Genomic DNA, 19,245 nt, shown 5'->3' on the forward strand with positions numbered 1-19,245 from the left:
GTCTGATCAATCTGTTTGGGTGGAGAGGGAGGTTCCTTTGAACTGAAGCTTTTAAATGTTGACAAGCATACAATGCTCATGTGTATGGGTGTGTTGGCTAGGTAGTAGGAACAGAATATACAGCAGAGAAGACAATCTTGCAGTGGAACTGAGTTAAGGGTCTGTTCCATCTGACTTCCAAAATCTTCAAAGACAGCAGGAAAGCTCAGAGACTGAACCTCACTTTGAAGAGAAGATTTGGATCCATGCACATTAAACAGCAAACAGCTCTGGGCTGCTCAATTGCTTGCAAAATTTGTTTTTATTTTTAAATACAAGTGAGTTTTTGAGATATTTTAAAACCACAACTAACCCCTGACCCAGACCATATTGCTCATATAATTTAAAATGAAATGCAATAGCTTTGGGGCTCAGTTAACTCAGAGATTTGTGAGCAAATATCACTGCAGCCACAGATTCTCATGTTTATGCATGCAGGTGCAGTGGATGTGTTTGCTGATGGCACAGTAGAGGCAAGTCCTGTATGCTGAAAACAGCTCTTGCTAAATAATTTTAAAACCCTGAAGCAGTAATGATAAGGACAATCATACTTTGCATATATACAGTACCTGCCAACCAAGGATTTCAAAGCACTTTATAGATGTTAATGAAGCCTCTCAGTCCCCATGGGGAAATGTCAGTAGTGCTAAGGATAGCTGATTTTACCGATGGGGAAACTGAGGCAAAGAGACACCCTGAACAAGACAAATTAAGACCCTGATGCTGAAATCTGTGTGTGAGCCTCACTGAAGACAATCATGCTCTGTATGGTGTTGGGGGTTCACTTGCAGATGCAGAATTGGGGCCGAGAGCTCAATAAATTTTGGAACACAGATGTATGTTATGGGAGACTCGAACATGGCACTATTGTTGGGGTCAAGGGGGCTGCAGCTGTGGGCCTAACCGGAACTGACATAGAGGTTTGGCTGTGCTCTAAAGCTTATTTTCCCAGCTGGGGAACAGCCTCATGTGTCTCACCTGGAAGGTGATGACAAGGCCCAGCTTTTGTACTATGTAACTCCCCCCCACCTAGGGCGTTCTGTGGGTCTGCATGAGTTTAAGTCAATGTGGCATTTCCCCTTCATCGATTAATACAAGAATCACAACATCTGCCTGTGTGCCATAAAACAACCATCATGAAGGGAGTTCCATTCCCCGGAGGGACAGCACCGTGGGCACCTTCGAGGCATTGGGGTGACAGCTGCAGGAGGCTGCACTGAACGTGCACATCTGGGTTCGGTATTTAGCTGCCTGTGTGTAACCTTCCACCTCCCCAGTACCCAACTGTGGAGCTGTCTCAGCACCAGGGCCTCTGATAGGTATGGGAGTGAACAGCATAGAAGAGGGTGTGGGGCTGGAGACTCCCAAGTCCCTGTGATTCCTCCCTGCCCCTAATCCCCCCATCCAATCCTTTGTTCGCTTATCCCACATCCCTGATCCCCCTGCTCTCCTCTATCCAATTACTCCCCCAATCTGCACCTAAGTGCCCCCATTCCCCCATAAATACAATCCCCAGATTCCCCTGCTCCACAGACTCCAGTGGTGCCCCAACCAGCCCCCAGACCTCAGTTGCTCACCCACCCACCCCCCAAGCACCCCTGCACGCCCATCCTGCCCCCAGACCTCCCCTGTTCTCCCACCCACCCCCACCCTACCCCTAGGGACCCCTGCTCCCCCATCCTGCCCCAGACCTCCCCTGCTCCCCCATCCTGCCCCCAGGTCCCCTGCATTCACCCCCACCCTACCCCTAGGGTCCTCTGCTCCCCCATCCTACCCCCAGACCTCCCCTGCTCCTGCATCCACCCCCACCCTACCCCTAGGGACCCCTGCTCCCCTATCCTGCCCCCAGACCTCCCCTGCTCCTGCATCCACCCCCACCCTACCCCTAGGGACCCCTGCTCCCCTATCCTGCCCCCAGACCTCCCCTGCTCCTGCATCCACCCCCACCCTGCCCCTAGGGACCCCTGCTCCCCTATCCTGCCCCCAGACCTCCCCTGCTCCTGCATCCACCCCCACCCTACCCCTAGGGACCCCTGCTCCCCTATCCTGCCCCCAGACCTCCCCTGCTCCTGCATCCACCCCCACCCTGCCCCTAGGGACCCCTGCTCCCCCATCCTGCCCCCAGACCTCCCCTGCTCCTGCATCCACCCCCACCCTACCCCTAGGGACCCCTGCTCCCCCATCCTGCCCCCAGACCTCCCCTGCTCCTGCATCCACCCCCACCCTACCCCTAGAACCCCTGCTCCCCCATCCTGCCCCCAGACCTCCCCTGCTCCTGCATCCACCCCCACCCTACCCCTAGGACCCCTGCTCCCCCATCCTGCCCCCAGACCTCCCCTGCTCCTGCATCCACCCCCACCCTACCCCTAGGACCCCTGCTCCCACATCCTGCCCCCAGACCTCCCCTGCTCCTGCATCCACCCCCACCCTACCCCTAGGACCCCTGCTCCCCCATCCTGCCCCCAGACCTCCCCTGCTCCTGCATCCACCCCCACCCTACCCCTAGGACCCCTGCTCCCACATCCTGCCCCCAGACCTCCCCTGCTCCTGCATCCACCCCCACCCTACCCCTAGGACCCCTGCTCCCACATCCTGCCCCCACCCTGCCCCTAGGGACCCCTGCTCCCCTATCCTGCCCCCAGACCTCCCCTGCTCCTGCATCCACCCCCACCCTACCCCTAGGGACCCCTGCTCCCCCATCCTGCCCCAGACTTCCCCTGCTCCTGCATCCACCCCTACCCTACCCCTAGGGACCCCTGCTCCTCCATCCTGCCCCCAGGTCCCCTGCATTCACCCCCACCCTACCCCTAGGACCCCTGCTCCCCCATCCTGCCCCCAGACCTCCCCTGCTCCCCCATCCTGCCCCCACCCTGCCCCTAGGACCCCTGCTCCCCCATCCTGCCCCCACCCTGCCCCTAGGGACCCCTGTCCACCCCCAGACCTCCTTGCCCCCAGGTCTCTCGCCCTATCTCCTGGGCGCTGCCCACCCAGCCAGGCCCTCGCTCCAGCTGCTGCCCCGCCCCACGCCGCCTCTCTGCTTTGCGGCTCTTCACGACACTGCACTGTCGCCGCCGCGGCTGCCGTAAAGCGCGGTGGGCGCCCGCAGGCCGGAGGGGAGCGAGGTCATTGCCGGAGCCGCTGCCGGGTCCCGGCTCCACAGCAGCATGTGGCGCGTGTTCGCGCGGCGCCTCGCCCCGTGCGCGGCCCCGCGGCGGGTGCCCGGAGCGGCGGGAGCGAGCCCCGGCCGGGGGGCCCGCGCCCTGAACGGAGGGAGCCTAGGGGCCGCGCAGCCCCCGCCGGGCCGGAGCGGGCCGGGGCCCAGGCCCGCGGGGCGGCGGCTGCTGCTGGGGGAGCCCTGGCCCCGCCTCGTCCCCCGGCGGTGGTGCAGCCTCCCGCCCCACCAGAAGGTGAGGGGCTGGGGGGCACCCGGACCCCCCCCACCCCGATCCTGACCCCCAGAGCCGGGCGCGGCGGGTGCCGCCCCATGGCCCCCCACAGCCGCAGCGTCACCCCCTTTCCCTACCCCCAGCTCCCTGGGGTCATGCCCAGCCTGGCCCCACAACCACAGCGTCACCCCCTTTCCCTTCCCCCAGCTCCCTGGGGTCATGCCCAGCCTGGCCCCACAACCACAGCGTCACCCCCTTTCCCTTCCCCCAGCTCCCTGGGGTCATGCCCAGCCCAGCCCCACAGCCACAGCGTCACCCCCTTTCCCTTCCCCCAGCTCCCTGGGGTCATGCCCAGCCCGGCCCCACAGCCGCAGCGTCACCCCCTTTCCCTTCCCCCAGCTCCTGGGGTCATGCCCAGCCCGGCCCCACAGCGTCACCCCCTTTCCCTACCCCCAGCTCCCTGGGGTCATGCCCAGCCCAGCCCCACAGCGTCACCCCCTTTCCCTACCCCCAGCTCCCTGGGGTCATGCCCAGCCCGGCCCCACAGCGTCACCCCCCTTTCCCTACCCCCAGCTCCCTGGGGTCATGCCCAGCCCGGCCCCACAGCGTCACCCCCTTTCCCTACCCCCAGCTCCTGGGGTCATGCCCAGCCCGGCCCCACAGCCACAGCGTCACCCCCTTTCCCTTCCCCCAGCTCCCTGGGGTCATGCCCAGCCCGGCCCCACAGCCGCAGCGTCACCCCCTTTCCCTTCCCCCAGCTCCCTGGGGTCATGCCCAGCCCAGCCCCACAGCCACAGCGTCACCCCCTTTCCCTTCCCCCAGCTCCCTGGGGTCATGCCCAGCCCAGCCCCACAGCCGCAGCGTCACCCCCTTTCCCTACCCCCAGCTCCCTGGGGTCATGCCCAGCCTGGCCCCACAACCACAGCGTCACCCCCTTTCCCTTCCCCCAGCTCCCTGGGGTCATGCCCAGCCCAGCCCCACAGCCGCAGCGTCACCCCCTTTCCCTTCCCCCAGCTCCTGGGGTCATGCCCAGCCCGGCCCCACAGCGTCACCCCCTTTCCCTACCCCCAGCTCCCTGGGGTCATGCCCAGCCCAGCCCCACAGCGTCACCCCCTTTCCCTACCCCCAGCTCCCTGGGGTCATGCCCAGCCCGGCCCCACAGCGTCACCCCCTTTCCCTACCCCCAGCTCCCTGGGGTCATGCCCAGCCCGGCCCCACAGCGTCACCCCCTTTCCCTACCCCCAGCTCCTGGGGTCATGCCCAGCCCGGCCCCACAGCGTCACCCCCTTTCCCTACCCCCAGCTCCCTGGGGTCATGCCCAGCCCGGCCCCACAGCGTCACCCCCTTTCCCTTCCCCCAGCTCCCTGGGGTCATGCCCAGCCCGGCCCCACAACCACAGCGTCTCCCCCTTTCCCTTCCCCCAGCTCCCTCGGGTCATGCCCAGCCCGGCCCCACAGCCACAGCGTCACCCCCTTTCCCTACCCCCAGCTCCCTGGGGTCATGCCCAGCCTGGCCCCACAACCACAGCGTCACCCCCTTTCCCTTCCCCCAGCTCCCTGGGGTCATGCCCAGCCCGGCCCCACAACCACAGCGTCACCCCCTTTCCCTACCCCCAGCTCCCTGGGGTCATGCCCAGCCCGGCCCCACTACCAGAGCGTCACCCCCTTTCCCTACCCCCAGCTCCCTGGGGTCATGCCCAGCCCGGCCCCACAACCACAGAGTCACCCCCTTTCCCTACCCCCAGCTCCCTGGGGTCATGCCCAGCCCGGCCCCACTACCACAGCGTCACCCCCTTTCCCTACCCCCAGCTCCTTGGGGTCATGCCCAGCCTGGCCCCACAACCACAGCGTCACCCCCTTTCCCTTCCCCCAGCTCCCTGGGGTCATGCCCATCCTGGCCCCACAACCACAGAGTCACCCCCTTTCTCTTCCCCCAGCTCGCTGGGGTCATACGCACCCCGGCCCCACAACCACTGAGTCACCCCCTTTCCCTTCCCCCAGCTCCTAGGGTCATGCCCAGCCCGGCCCCACAACCACAGAGTCACCCCCTTTCTCTTCCCCCAGCTCGCTGGGGTCATACGCACCCCGGCCCCACAACCACTGAGTCACCCCCTCTCTCTTCCCCGAGCTCGCTGGGGTCATGCCCATCCTGGCCCCACAACCACAGAGTCACCCCCTTTCTCTTTCCCCAGCTCCCTGGGGTCATGCCCACCCCGACTCTATAGCCGCTGGGGAGGTCAGGATGGGGGATCTCCCCTGCAATGCCCCTGTGAGATGCAAACAGCCCCAGCCCAGCTTCTTCTGGCATCCACTCTCACAGACTTGCTGGCCAGGCCCTACAAGCGGGGTCATTTTCCTGTTCCTTGACCCCCAAACCCGCAGGATGTGACCCCGGCCACCCCTAGAGCCCACTGTTCAATAGCCCAGTCATTTGCCGAGTTGGGATTTGCCCTTGTCTCTGTGCCCCTTCCCCACGCACTGTGGTATTGTGCACCAGTCAGTAGCTGCCCTTTAGAGCTCCAGGGGACAAGCAATTCCCCGGAGTCAGTCCGAGTTATGAAGCACCTTGGGATGAAGGGCTCTGAATAAACTATTATGAGACTATTGCATTAGCATTATGGCCATTTTATTGTTGGCACCTTGACTGTTTCTGGATTCAAGAGCGTTGACTGGCCTCTCGCCTCTCATGGTGGAAGGTGTTCTAGGGTCACTTGTGCTATGGCTGGGTTGTTCTTTTGCAGGTGCCTTTGCCGGCTCTTTCCCCTACAATGCAGATGGGGACTATCGCTCGGTGGGAGAAGAAGGAAGGGGAGAAGATCAGCGAGGGTGATCTGATTGCAGAGGTACCGTGGAGAGGTCGCCCCAGTTATGGGGCACCAAGGGCCAGTTGTTGTGGGTGGCCTCTCACTTTCTGGTGGGATGGGAGGCTGCACCATAACCAGAGGATGAGTCAGGTTATGGTCTCTAAAATTGTCCCCGTACTAACTGCATGCCCTGGATTTTTTCACAAGTCACCCCAAACAGGTATAAATATTCTTTCCTCACCCTTACCCATTATCTCTGATTCAGCATTGGAAGGTTGACTCCTGCCTCTGATCAGCCCATAATGCCAGCTTCCATTACCCACTTGTTAAATTTTCAAACAAGCACCTTTGTAATTTCTCCTGTGCTGCCCCTCAGGCTTGGGAGAAGCTCCCCATAAACATCCACAAAACTAACTCATTTTCCTCTGTCAGATTTCTTCTTAAAATTCTCTTCTGCTGTGAGGCCTACATAAAATTTGATCACAGATAGGTTGCTGGTGGGCTGAGACCACAGGCTGTCATGCTGATATATTGTCTCATTGTTTCATTGTACTCCCCTGTCAGTCTGTCCATCCATCTGGTCCCTCTCATACTTAGATTGTGAGTTGTCTGGGGCAGGGACTCTCTCTGTGTTTTGGGTGTGTGTACAGCACCTAGCACAGTGGTGTCCTGATCAATGTCTGGGGTGCCTAGATTCTATGAAATAGAGATAATAAAAATTAATATTAATCTTCTGAAGCCACTTTATTGAAGGGATTAAAAACAGCCACAACCCCACTACCCCTCAGAGTTGCCTGCTGTTTGCTAGCTACTTGTGAGAGGGATTGAACCTCTACATGCATCCGATGAAGTGAGCTGTAGCTCACGAAAGCTTATGCTCTAATAAATTTGTTAGTCTCTAAGGTGCCACAAGTACTCCTTTTCTTTTTGAGAATACAGACTAACACGGCTGCTACTCTGAAACCTGTGAACCTCTACAGTCTCTTTTCCTTGTCAGCCAAGTTGCTGCTGTCAGCTGAGATGATTCTCACCATGGCTTTATGTGCCACGGAGCTTCACCCACAAACATCAGATAGGAGGATTCTGAGCTGTGTGAAGCCCTTTTTCTTTTTTTTTCTTTTTGACCATAACTTGATTGTTCTCTTTTTGCAAAGGTGGAAACAGACAAAGCGACTGTGGGATTTGAGAGTCTGGAAGAATGTTACTTGGCTAAGATCCTGGTGGCAGAAGGGACAAGGGATGTCCCCATTGGGTCTGTAATATGTATCACAGTTGAAAAGTAAGTAAATCGATCACATCTCAGTAGAGTGCTGTCTTGGGAACTTGGCAGGTTGGGTGCCCTGGATGAAGCATTAGGCACATTATCTTCCATATTTTTCATGGCTCCTTTGGCTCCTCTTCTAGGCCCGAGTTTATTGATGCCTTTAAGAATTTTACCTTGGATTCTGCAGCACCTGCTGCTGCTGCAGCAGCCTCAGTGCCTCCCCCTCCAGCGGCGGCTACCCCACCACCAGCTCAGCCCTCTGTGCAGGCTCCAGGCAGCTCCTATCCTCCTCACATGCAGGTAAGGCATGTACATACCTGTAGTGCATTATTCTTCAGTGTCTGTCTTCTGCCTGTCTAACACTAATAGCTCCTAAGCACTGTGATGTAGATATAAACCATAGGCCTTATTAGCTCTAGCTGCAGGAGTGAGAGTCAGTTGGTCTATCTTGCAGATTTAAAATGGGCTTTAAAAAACTCCAATCACTTAAGCTTTGAAAACTGTTTTAGGGCCCCTGGTATCAGTCTGTTCCCTCAGACTGTGAAAAGCTCTTGTATGCACATGATTCTCTTCTTATTAGGAGGCAATTATATTGATTGGTTAATTTGGCTAGTAGATGGCCTAGCTACATTGAATGGAATAAAGGATGAAGTCATTCAGCAAGCTATAAAGCAGCACCCTGTCTCTGGCCAAGTGACTGGTCCCCTGAGAATAAATACTTAGTCATTGGGCTTGGAAGGGAAAGAAAGAGATTCTGTGATCCAGTGCTTAGGGCACCCCCCTGGGAGAGGAGAGACCCTGGGTCCAGTCCCCCTGCTCCAATCACTCGTTCATTATTTATCCATAGTGGAACAGCTTCAACAGGAGAGACTGAGGGAGCCCCACATCAGAATATCCCATTGCTCAGTGAATAGAGCATTCTCCTGAGAGGTGGGAGACCCCTGTTCAAATCCTTTCTTGTGCTCTAGCCAGAGTGAAGAGAGGACTGAATCTGGGTGTCCCATATCCTGGGTGAGGGCTCTAACCTCTGGGCTAAAAGTTATAAGGTGAGTGGCAGCACCACCTCCTCCTTTAGCCGTTTTTGTGTGGAGCGAGGCAGGTGCTGAACTCATTCCCACAAGAAGTGGCTTAGGAGGTTGGTTCCCCTTCACGATCACTAGCAGAGCTAGGTGCCTACCTGCAGCCCAGACTCAAGTGCCCATTGGTGTGAGTGGGGCAGGGCTTAGTACACACCCCTGTTGTTGGCATTGGCTGGCTTTTATGGTTCATGTTCTCTGATGCCTATCTGTCCCCATTCACTGGATAGGAAGCCTCGGCCTCTGGCTCAGCTTTGTGGATTGCAGAGTTGTTCATGTGATTTCTCTAGGCCACTGGAAGTTATGCGCCGTGACACTCAGCATTAAACAAAAGAACTTAGGAGCTACATCGCACCCTCTGTTACTCTGCTGGGGCCCAGTTATGTGGGAAGAATTTCTTTTAAGTTTACATAGCCCAGGAGCAGACCAGTTGTGCTTGCTTAGTTCTCATGTGGTTAGATGCTGAAGTATCTCTGTGTGACTGCCTAGTACTACTACAGTATCCTATGTTTGTCTATCTTAAGTACTTATATGGCCCCTTTACCATTGTAGCTGAGCATCTCACAACCTTTAATGGGTTTAGCCTTGCAGTACTCCTGTGAAGTAGGGAGTTACTATAATCCCCATTTTACAGGTGGGGTGCTGAGGTACAGTGAGATTGTGACTTGCTCAGGGCATCAAAGGAAGTGTATGGTGGTACAGGGAATTTAACCCAAGTCTCTTGAATCCCAGACTAGCACCTTGCCCACTGGACCATGCTTCCTTTCTACTGCTCTTTTTCTTGTTTGGGGTGGTCGAATGTTGATTCTCTAACAAGTTCTGCAGTGATGCAGTAGAAGCGATAATAGTGTCTTGCAAAGTTGTGCACATCATTATTATTGCATGCATATCTAAAGTGCCCATCACTGTAGTACCTGACTGCTCTGAGGGCCAGGATGTGTCGCTCCCAGCACAGCTCTTCCCGTTCGCTCCTTCGTTTTTCATAGTATTGTGTTAAGGAGTATTCCAAAAGGAGTTGGGGGAACCTCACCTGTTCTGGGAATTGGGAGTTTTATTTCCATTTCTTCCACTGACTTGCAGTGTGACCTCAGACAATGCACTCCACCTATCTATGCCTCAATTTCCCCATCTGTGCACTTCAGCTCTACAGGTGAAAACTGTTATATAAGCGCTAGGTGATGGTTATTTACTAGCACTAAACAGGCAAAGCGGAATCCCGACAGGAAAATCCCCCAGTTGATGCCTTTCAGTTTTCTTCCTTAATTTAAACTCTGGTTTAGCATCTTTAAACAAGAATCTGGCAGCAGCAGCAGCATCGCACTCTGCTCCGTTGGGTTAGGCAGCCCCAGGAACATATTGGTGCTGGCTTATTCTCATGGGTAATATGCTGGTTGGGGTTTGAAGTCATGCTCCTGTTGGCTTTCAGTTATCTATTATGATACCCTTGCATTCTTTTGACTCCATAGATTGTTCTCCCTGCTCTCTCACCAACAATGACAATGGGCACGGTTCAGAGGTGGGAGAAGAAGGTTGGTGAGAAACTGAGCGAAGGAGACTTACTGGCAGAAATTGAAACAGATAAAGCCACAATAGGTGAGCAATCTCTAACCCTGAGAGAGACCACAGATTGTTCTTTAACCTTTGGAGAGAGAGAGTAATCCGCAGTAGAGCTTCAAACCAGCCTCTTCTCTTCCCACTGCAAAGGGCGGCAGGCCTTGGTGCAATGTAAAAGGAGCAATGTAAAGCTGTTTCCTGTCCTCTTGTAGTTCTAGGTGATGGAGCTGCTAATAGCAGCTCCCAGCTTTGCACTAGCCCTGTGGTGTTAAACCTGCGGTACATGGAGACTTCTCCCCATTCAGTGTTGTTTTAAAGATGTGTTTAAAAAGTGGCAGGGATTTAGTTACTGTGGGGAGACTGAAAGCATCATCCAAAAGAACTCTTCATTGTGCCAGTGTTGAGATTGTGTGACATCAATGCCAACCTTCTGGTTATTTGATCTTCTCCAGCATTCATCAGTCATTTTCTTTTAAGGCTTTGAAGTGCAGGAAGAAGGCTACCTGGCAAAAATTCTGGTGTCTGAAGGAACAAGAGATGTGCCATTAGGAACCCCACTCTGTATCATTGTGGAGAAGGAGTCTGATATTCCAGCATTTGCTGACTACAGGGATACTGGAGTAGCTGACATCAAACCACAAGCACCACCACCCAGTCCTCTCCCTCCGGTAAAGACTATCTCTGATGGGGAAGAGAAGGGGGGGGACCATTAGCAGTTTTTAATCTGACCTGAATAATCCTGCTCGTTTGGACCTTGTGAAGCTTGAACTCCAATAATGTGTTTGTGGTATCGTGAGTGGAAGGATAATGTGAGATGAATACAACCTGTTAGCACCAGCTAGTCTATCCTCTGGGAATTGATGTAGGTTGTTCCCTATGTCTGTAATCCAGACTGCTGCCCGTTCTAGTTTTAAATGCTCCAAATGATGGGGATACAAGTCACTTACTGCCTCTTCGTCTGGGAGATGATTCCACACCCTAATCAGTCACACTCCCAGAAAGGCATTCTGATAGACTATATTTTCTCATAATGTCATTTATTTCTCTGTACCTTCCTAAATAATTCCTTTCCCCCATACCTGTAGTGTTTCATTCTCTACGTCCGATCATCACTCTAGCCACAGTTCTGCTGATTTAGCTCTGATTCTCTTCCTTAATCTCCTAAATCAGCCCCTCCAGACCCTGATCACTGTTGTTGCTGATCTGTGAACATTCTCTAGTTGGTTTCTGGTAACAAGATGCCCATGTTCTCTTTGCATGTTACATCTCCTCATACTTAAGTGAAACTTTAAGACTTTAGCTGAATGTCTGCAGTTAATGACTATGTCTAACCCATTCTCTTAAGGCAGCAGCTCTTCCTCCCCATCCCACTGCCCCTTCAGCTCCAGCAGTCTCATCACCTGCGGCTCCTGTACATAAAGGAAGGGTAATAATTAGCCCCCTGGCAAAAAAAATGGCAGCAGAAAGAGGAATTGACATTGCGCAGGTGAAAGGTGAGTTGCCATTTCCATTCTTATCCAAGTCTCTCTTGCCCTTAGATATGTGCTTAGCTGTCTGTTCCCTCCCAGTCCATCAAAAATGTTTTCTGGTCACAGATTACAGCCGAACATCCAGTTGCTGTGCTGAGTGACTGGGTTAGAAGGGAGTGGGTTTCATTTTAACTTGCATTTTCCCAATATGGCATTGCATGAAATCATGTTACATTTCACATGTCCCTCCACCAGGTACTGGACCAGATGGCCGAATCACGAAGAAAGATATTGAGTCATTTGTGCCTCCAAAGGTTGTCCCTGTGAGTAGGACTAAAATCTGTGAGATCTCGTACTACCGCATTAGTAGTTGTTTTGACAGCAGTGTAGAGCTACCTGCTGCTCTTTGGAAGCAGCTGAAGACTGCAACTAGCAGGTGAAGTATAAGCATTCTGAAGACTGACAGTTGTGCTGGTGATTGGACAGTGTGGAATGTTGTATCTGAAAGTGTTGGGGAGTCAGCTTGTGTAGGACTTCAGAAACGTGAGATGAGATGTTCTCCTTTTTCAATTTGTCACTTTGGAATTTTGCTGCAAAAGCACATCCTGCCTCTCCAGGTGTTTATATGGTCCCCATTACCATAGTAACGGAACAGCTAATCGAGTGGTGGAGCCTTGGGGAATGCAGCTTAGGAGGGGAAAATCAAAGGAAGGCCAATATTAAAAACTGAAAGTCTTGTGCAGTCATCCTTACTTTGCAATCATTGTCTGATGGAGTTCTGCTTTGTAGCTGTAACCGTGTAGGCTGGTACCTATCACTAATATTTATTACCAGTCCTTAATTAGAATATAGTAGCTACAGATACCAATGCCATATGTTTCATATACCCACAAACACCACATTCTGGGAACAGAATATTATCGAGGCCTTAACATTTGGAATCACTTAAAATGCATTCAGGTAGGAAGCTATAGGAAGGGAGTGCCTTCTGCTTATTAAAGAAGGTGACCGGAAACGCGGAGAGCAGCCGTTGTCTCAGCCATCTGTTTTCCACCACAGCCTTATTCACAGGAGTTATCCCAAAGCTTATCTCCGTAATGTTGATTTCTAGTTTCTGACAAACCCCAGCTCACGTTTGAATGATGATTGGAAACCCGGCTGTCTGTCTGTCTTTGTGTACAGGTCCAGGCAGCTCCAGTTGCACCTGCAGCTCCAACAGCCACACCACCTCCTTCAGGCGTCTTCACAGATATCCCCATCAGTAATGTTCGGAGGGTAAGAGGTTTTCCTTCTTTCTCTCCCTTTAAAGAGATTATTGTATTTATACATAGGAGTCTTTCCAGAAACATTAAACATTTAACCACTGTTGACTAAGGTCCTTTTTAACTAGGAGAGCCAATTGGATGCTGAAGGGTAGTGAACTTGGTGGAAAAACTTGCTCATGAGAGTAAGTGATTTAATAGCGCTGGCCTGAGCAAGGCATAGAACTGGCAGGTGTTGAGCAAGCTTCCCCCACGCAGCTTTGCTGATGCACCTCCATTCTGACCTGAGAGGTCTCTCCCTGTCCACAGCTTTGTCAATGCACCTCAGCCCTAATCTGCAGCAACCCTTCTATCCCAGTTTGCGCCTTGAGCAGAGATGGCCAATTGTGCCAAATCATGTCATGGTGGTTGATGTACCCAAAAAAGGGGACTAGGGTTAGATCCACCCACGCCTCAAGAAATGAAAGTTGAAGCAAAAATTTTACTGCTATTAGTGATTTATAGTAGGGTGATATCTCTAGGTGTCTGGTGGCTTATAATGGACAACCATTCCTGTTAGCCAAATCTCTCTTTTCTGGTGTAATAAACTTCATTTGAAGGTGAGGGCGAGATCTTCTTGTGGAGGGGCCTTTTATATACAGCAACTGCTTTATTGTGTTTATAAAAATGCATCCATCCAATGTTTCTGGCCTCATGTACAATCTCTCTCTCTCTCTCTCTCTCTCTCTCTCTCTCTCTCTCTCTCTCTCTCTCTCTCTCTCTCTCTCTAAAATACAAACAACAGTTAGGACCACTGTCCCCAAAACTCAGATGCTTCCCAAATCACAATAACTAAGTTTTCCTCTGTCTCAGCCCATCTGTTCATCTCTCTGCTCCATCCAGCAAAAGCCTAGGAGAACACAATGAAAGTAGGGGAATAAATTCTAGCTGATTTAAACATGCAAAATCCTTATATTGGTCTTTTGGCTATTGTCTGCTGCTCAGTGGTCTTTATGTAGCAACTCCAAAGATGCTTGGACCAAACCTAATTGTACTATAATGTGTGCATTTAAGACAGTGGTGTGCATTGTCAACCCTACTTTTAACTTGGATGGAAACCCATTTTGCAAAGTGTGTTGTGTTTTAATGACCGGCTCTGTTTGCCTTCAGGTCATTGCTCAGCGTTTGATGCAGTCTAAACAAACAATACCTCACTACTATCTGTCTATCGATATAAATGTGGAAGAAATACTGGAGCTCAGGAAAGAACTTAATAAGGTAACACTACTGAAAGGGTTGTGGTGTGGGTCTGAGAGGACAGGTAGATAATCAGTATGATGAGCCTCCTGCATCTGCTCTTCAAGGTTGAGCCAGCTGGACTTGGGAAGAACAGGTTCCTTTGCACCCAAAGTTTGCTGCCTCCTGCTAATCAGGTCTTGACCCTCTTGTGACAGAGTATGGAGAAGCCTTCTCCATCCAAACACTGCCCATTGCGTGCTCAGAGTTCCCCAGCCTGATCACATTGAATCCTAGACAAGCTGCACAGCTTTCTTTTACTATTGTTGCCTCAGATAGAAAATAGGATAAAGAGCAGGATCAAACCGTAAATGAGATGCTGCTTTTGAGCAGAGTTTTTTCTTTTGGGGAAATGAAGATCACATATCCCAAAACTGAATACTGCTTCTCAGACTACAAGGCGGGGGCGGGGCAGGGAGGAGGAGGAATGCAAATGTTAAATGGGCTCAAGACACTTTCAAATGTTGTTTCCTCTTAGAGATGTGCCTGATTGACTGTGATAGGGTCACGCAGTAAGTGTAAGCAGGCCATGTAGTCTTGTGTTTATGCAAACTAATTCAGTTTGTGGTGACTATATACATCCGATGAAGTGAGCTGTAGCTCACGAAAGCTTATGCTCTAATAAATTTGTTAGTCTCTAAGGTGCCACAAGTACCCCTTTTCTTTTTGCGAATACAGACTAACACGGCCGCTACTCTGAAACCTATAAAGAGTGAGTAAATCACTGACATTTCAAATTTCTGTCTTCTCTTTACAGGAGGTGTCGGAGAACGTTAAGCTTTCTGTTAATGACTTCATCATTAAAGCTTCAGCTCTGGCATGTGTGAAGGTGCCTGAAGCCAATTCCTCGTGGTTGGACACTGTTATCAGGCAGTAAGTATATGGTCCAAATGTAGCTAGAAACTTTATTCAGTATGGTGTTAATAGCAAAATGGAGCAATTCTCCCACAGTTTAGGCAGGATTTCATAAAGGCTGGCAGGAGTGGGAGCAGTGGCAGTGTAAAACTCGGGGGATTCTCAAAGGTTCATATACCTTTCTTCAAGTACCCTTGTGAGCAAGGCCTGGGCACTAGACTTAATGGACATGACAATAATGACTTGTTTATAGGAGGTGGTTTTAATGCTTTAAAAAAAAATCTTTCTTTTGTGTCCTGCTCAAGTAATATGGGTTGTGTCCCCATTGTGTCTTACAGAAATCATGTAGTAGATGTTAGCATTGCAGTGAGTACTCCTGCAGGGCTTATAACTCCCATCGTGTTCAATGCGCACATAAAGGGACTGGCTTCCATTAGTAAAGATGTTGCCTCTTTGGCAGCCAAAGCACGAGAAGGTAAACTTCAGCCCCATGAATTCCAGGTGAGGAGCTTGGTGTGTTAGTAATTACTGCAGCTGTGATTATCCCCCACTTTTTTTTAAAAAAAAAAAAAAAGTGAACCGTTTCATGACGTGGGTCAAATGTCCCCTTCAGAACAGGCACTTTCAAGTCCATGATCTAGTTTAGCCATGTTAATTAACATGCTGTGTGAAGTAACTTTTGTGACGTTCCATATATTAATCTATGTGTTTATTTCCTGTAGGGAGGCACTTTTACGGTTTCCAATTTAGGAATGTATGGGATTAAGAATTTCTCTGCCATAATTAATCCACCTCAGGCATGTATTCTGGCAGTTGGTACTTCAGAGAACAGGCTGGTGCCAGCAAATAATGAGAAGGGGTAAGTATTAAATAGAGCATTATCCAGATTCAGTTAACTATTCAAACAGGTGACATTTACTTTGGAATAGTGGCTAGTATTCTAATTTCCCCATCAGATGATCAATATTTAGCAGTATTGTACAATGCCACTGTGAGATAGGGAAGTCCTATTATCCCCATCTGTAAGATGGGGGCCTGAGGCACAGAGAGTTAATAATTTGCTCAAGGTCGCACAGGAAATGTGTGGCAGAGAAGGTAACTGAACCTTTGTCTCCTAAATTCTAGATAAGTGCCTTTCTCACAGGACCATATTTCGCTGGCAAATTTTGAGTGGCACAGTGCAGACTTTTGAATCTGGTGAGCAAATGAATGACACGTATAGATAAAAGGCAGTCTTACTGCCTGAAAACTCCTGCTGAGGTAGCCAGGCCTAGAGTGTGACTTAGCATGGAGATAGAGTGAAGTTTTATCACCAATGTATTTGCATTTTATTAAATAAAACGAGCTGCATGTTCGAAAGGGATCACTTAATTTCAGAAAGTGAAGGATATGATCTACTCTATCATGTAGATCTTCATCATAATCATTTGTGAAGGTATACATGTAGATCTGAGTACTACAGGACTAACACCCTTTGGGGTTTATCTTTTATAAAGTCCTGGGTAGTGCGTGAATATCACTGGATGACAAATCTCTGCTAACTAACTTGCGAGTGCTAAATGTGGGATTTTATTTCTCTTCCCAGGTTTGATGTGGCCAGCATGATGTCAGTTACTCTTAGTTGTGACCATCGAGTTGTGGATGGAGCAGTTGGAGCCCAATGGCTTGCTGAGTTCAAAAAGTTCCTTGAAAAGCCAACAACCATGCTGCTATAATCGAACTAAACAACCAAGACTTTCCTAGGTCACATTGTTCTGTTCTAATCAAGCTATTTATATTTCAGTGATTAGACTCTATTAAACAAATTTTCCTTTTTTATTTTAAATATGTATATTAACTGGTAATTTTTACCAGTCTGTACAGATAAATAGTTTGCAAAAGGCTTTACAGAGCAATATACAGTTATACTGTATTTTATACAGTTAATGAATTTGCCAGTGTTTCTCAAAAAAAAAGTCAAGTGTCTTGGATTTAAAATCATATGAGCACTGTAGGCTTCATGTATGCTCCTGAATTGGGGCGGGGGGGAGCATACACAGATATATAATCTCTTATGTTCTCAGAAATAAGAGAACCAGATTGTAAACATCTGTGCAAAAGAATCTGTAAGGCTTGGTAGCTGAAATCTACAAGCTAGTTTAAAAACAAAAAAACCCCTAAGTGGTCTGTTCTCCTGCTAGTATTAGTGAGAGTGACAGGCATGCATTGAGAGGAGGAATATTTTTTCATAGGACAAAGGGTTCACATTGCAATTCCTCCTTGGAATTCAACACTAGCTTAGATTTTCACAGCTAAATGATCCCTTTTATTGGACTTAAAAAAAAAAAAAAAAAAAGGCAAGAGAAGTTAAATTAATCAGGCTATCACAACAGTACAATCAAATCTCTTCTAAATGCCACAGCAAATGTGCCCCATCCTTGTGGATTTTCACATATGCGTGTATTTTTGTATGAAATTATCTTAAATGGCTGCTTTCTCTTTTGCAATGTTAACAATACACCTTGTTGCAATGGAAATAGTTGTACAGCAGAACAGTCAGGAGAATTTCTTGCTATGTGTGTTGATATCTGTTATTAGCATGTGTAATTTGGCCATTGGAATTCCATCCCTGGCAGTCATTTCTGTGATGAGTTCGATGTTTGAAAATTGATTTTTCAGACATTCTTGACACGGGAAGCTCTCGCATGAGTTGAGGTCATTGATATCACAATTCTTAGATGAAATGTCTTTACTGCCCCAGCCTTTATAAACTGCGAATGTGCTGTCCCATGTATATAATGTATGTAAAATGCTTTAAATGGTTTTCTATTGGACTTGCACCTAAATACACTAATAATTGTGTCCTACAGTGGGGGGATACATTAGTGGCCACTCCCAATATTCCACTTTCCAAAGGGAAATGTTAACTTAAAAAGAAGGATCATGTAGTTGATCAGTGACCAGGAGAGCTTGGTAGGAATGAAAGGTTATTCTGTACCCTATACATTGCATTAAGTATTGTCTCTTGTAAAGTTGTGCGACAGAATCCACTAAAGATAATACTGAAAAAAATATACTGTAGCGATTGAAATATTTTTGTGAGAACTATTTATTGTTTTACTCGGTTGGTTGGGTAAGAAGAAAAGTTGTTGCATTTAAGTATAAAAATGTTCTAATTTTCTCAGTTCCAGATTCTCTAGTGAGTCCATGTGTTCTATTAAATCTTTGGAATTGTTAGACTAATTAATAAAAATTGTCCCAGTGCTTTTTCTCTTCAGTAATGGGTGCTGCTGACCTCACTGCTAGTGCACAATCTGTTCAAGTTGTCAGCTCTTCTGGTTGGGCACATGCAATTTTACCCTGTTAACCTTAAGGTTTCCAGCCATAAGTATTCAGCAACATCTCTGTTAAGCCACCGTCATGCAGCACTAGACTTGGATGATCTATGTTTTTGACTCCACTGCACCGAGTACTTAGAATTTGGATTAAGGAAATCCTGGATGCTCTTGTTGTTCCCTCCCTGTAATAAACTGAAACTCAAAACAGGAACTAGCTTGTGCCAAAGGACCACTGTCCTAGTGCGAGCCTGACTGGTGAACAGTGAATGATCCTTTCAGCTCTGTGTTTGTATTTGGCTTTGTGTTGCTTGCAGTGCCCTGTTCCACACTATACACTCCAACTAGGACAGCTCATGTACATTAACGCTATTTCAGTCTGACCTATAACTATAGAAATGCAGTCTTTAGATGCAATCCTTGTAACTGTTTCAGAACAAAAAAGGAAAACTAAGAATTGCTGCTCATGAGTAAATTAAATACAATTATACATTTGTAACCTCTCTGTTCTAATTTCTGATCTATTTTTAAACCTGGTTATTCCTCTGCCGTATTGTTATATGCTGTATGGGAGGAGCGTAGTGTAAAGCTAAAGTGGGTACAGCCTGGCATAAAAGGGATGAGTACATTGTGATATCAAATCACTTACCAAAAGGCATCATGAAATTGATGCTTTATTTCCTCACTTAGAGTCTGAAAAATAATTTCATATTAGAATAGAATATGATTATTGCCTTTGTAAGACAACTTGACTCCTCGCCTACCTTTCCCAACCAATGAAGTACTAATTTTTAATATTTCATCTGCATTGGCTTGTTTTCTTCATGAATGCTAGCTGGCACCACAGACATATAGCACGTGGAAAGTGTTTATAGTAGAGAAACCCTTTTGGTAGATACCTTCATTCGCAGGGTTCTTGAGCCTTAATATTCATTATGTAAATAATCC

At 49.4% G+C, this 19,245-nt stretch overlaps 1 protein-coding gene across 1 annotated transcript; it reads left to right on the forward strand.

The window, feature by feature from the left end:
* The first annotated feature begins 3,117 nt into the window (after positions 1-3,117).
* On the forward strand, positions 3,118-18,206 carry DLAT (dihydrolipoamide S-acetyltransferase). The gene is made up of 14 exons (XM_038380549.2): positions 3,118-3,446; positions 6,166-6,267; positions 7,383-7,507; positions 7,633-7,792; positions 10,035-10,161; positions 10,600-10,790; positions 11,468-11,615; positions 11,847-11,914; positions 12,774-12,866; positions 14,003-14,110; positions 14,886-15,001; positions 15,322-15,484; positions 15,706-15,842; positions 16,569-18,206. Exons 1-14 carry the CDS (start codon positions 3,204-3,206, stop codon positions 16,696-16,698), a joined length of 1,911 nt encoding a protein of 636 aa, XP_038236477.1. The 5' UTR covers positions 3,118-3,203; the 3' UTR covers positions 16,699-18,206.
* Positions 18,207-19,245: the final 1,039 nt, after the last annotated feature.

The sequence above is a fragment of the Dermochelys coriacea genome, chromosome 22 (genome assembly GCF_009764565.3).
Source record: "Dermochelys coriacea isolate rDerCor1 chromosome 22, rDerCor1.pri.v4, whole genome shotgun sequence".
Classification (NCBI taxonomy): domain Eukaryota; kingdom Metazoa; phylum Chordata; order Testudines; family Dermochelyidae; genus Dermochelys; species Dermochelys coriacea.

Excerpts from the sequence above, each read along its gene's own strand:
- DLAT (XM_038380549.2), top strand. The coding sequence starts at position 3,204 with ATGTGGCGCGTGTTCGCGCGGCGCCTCGCCCCGTGCGCGGCCCCGCGG. Across the intron at positions 7,508-7,632 it reads ATATGTATCACAGTTGAAAA|GCCCGAGTTTATTGATGCCT; the intron begins GTAAGTAAATCG and ends CTCCTCTTCTAG. Across the intron at positions 15,843-16,568 it reads CCAGCAAATAATGAGAAGGG|GTTTGATGTGGCCAGCATGA; the intron begins GTAAGTATTAAA and ends TTCTCTTCCCAG.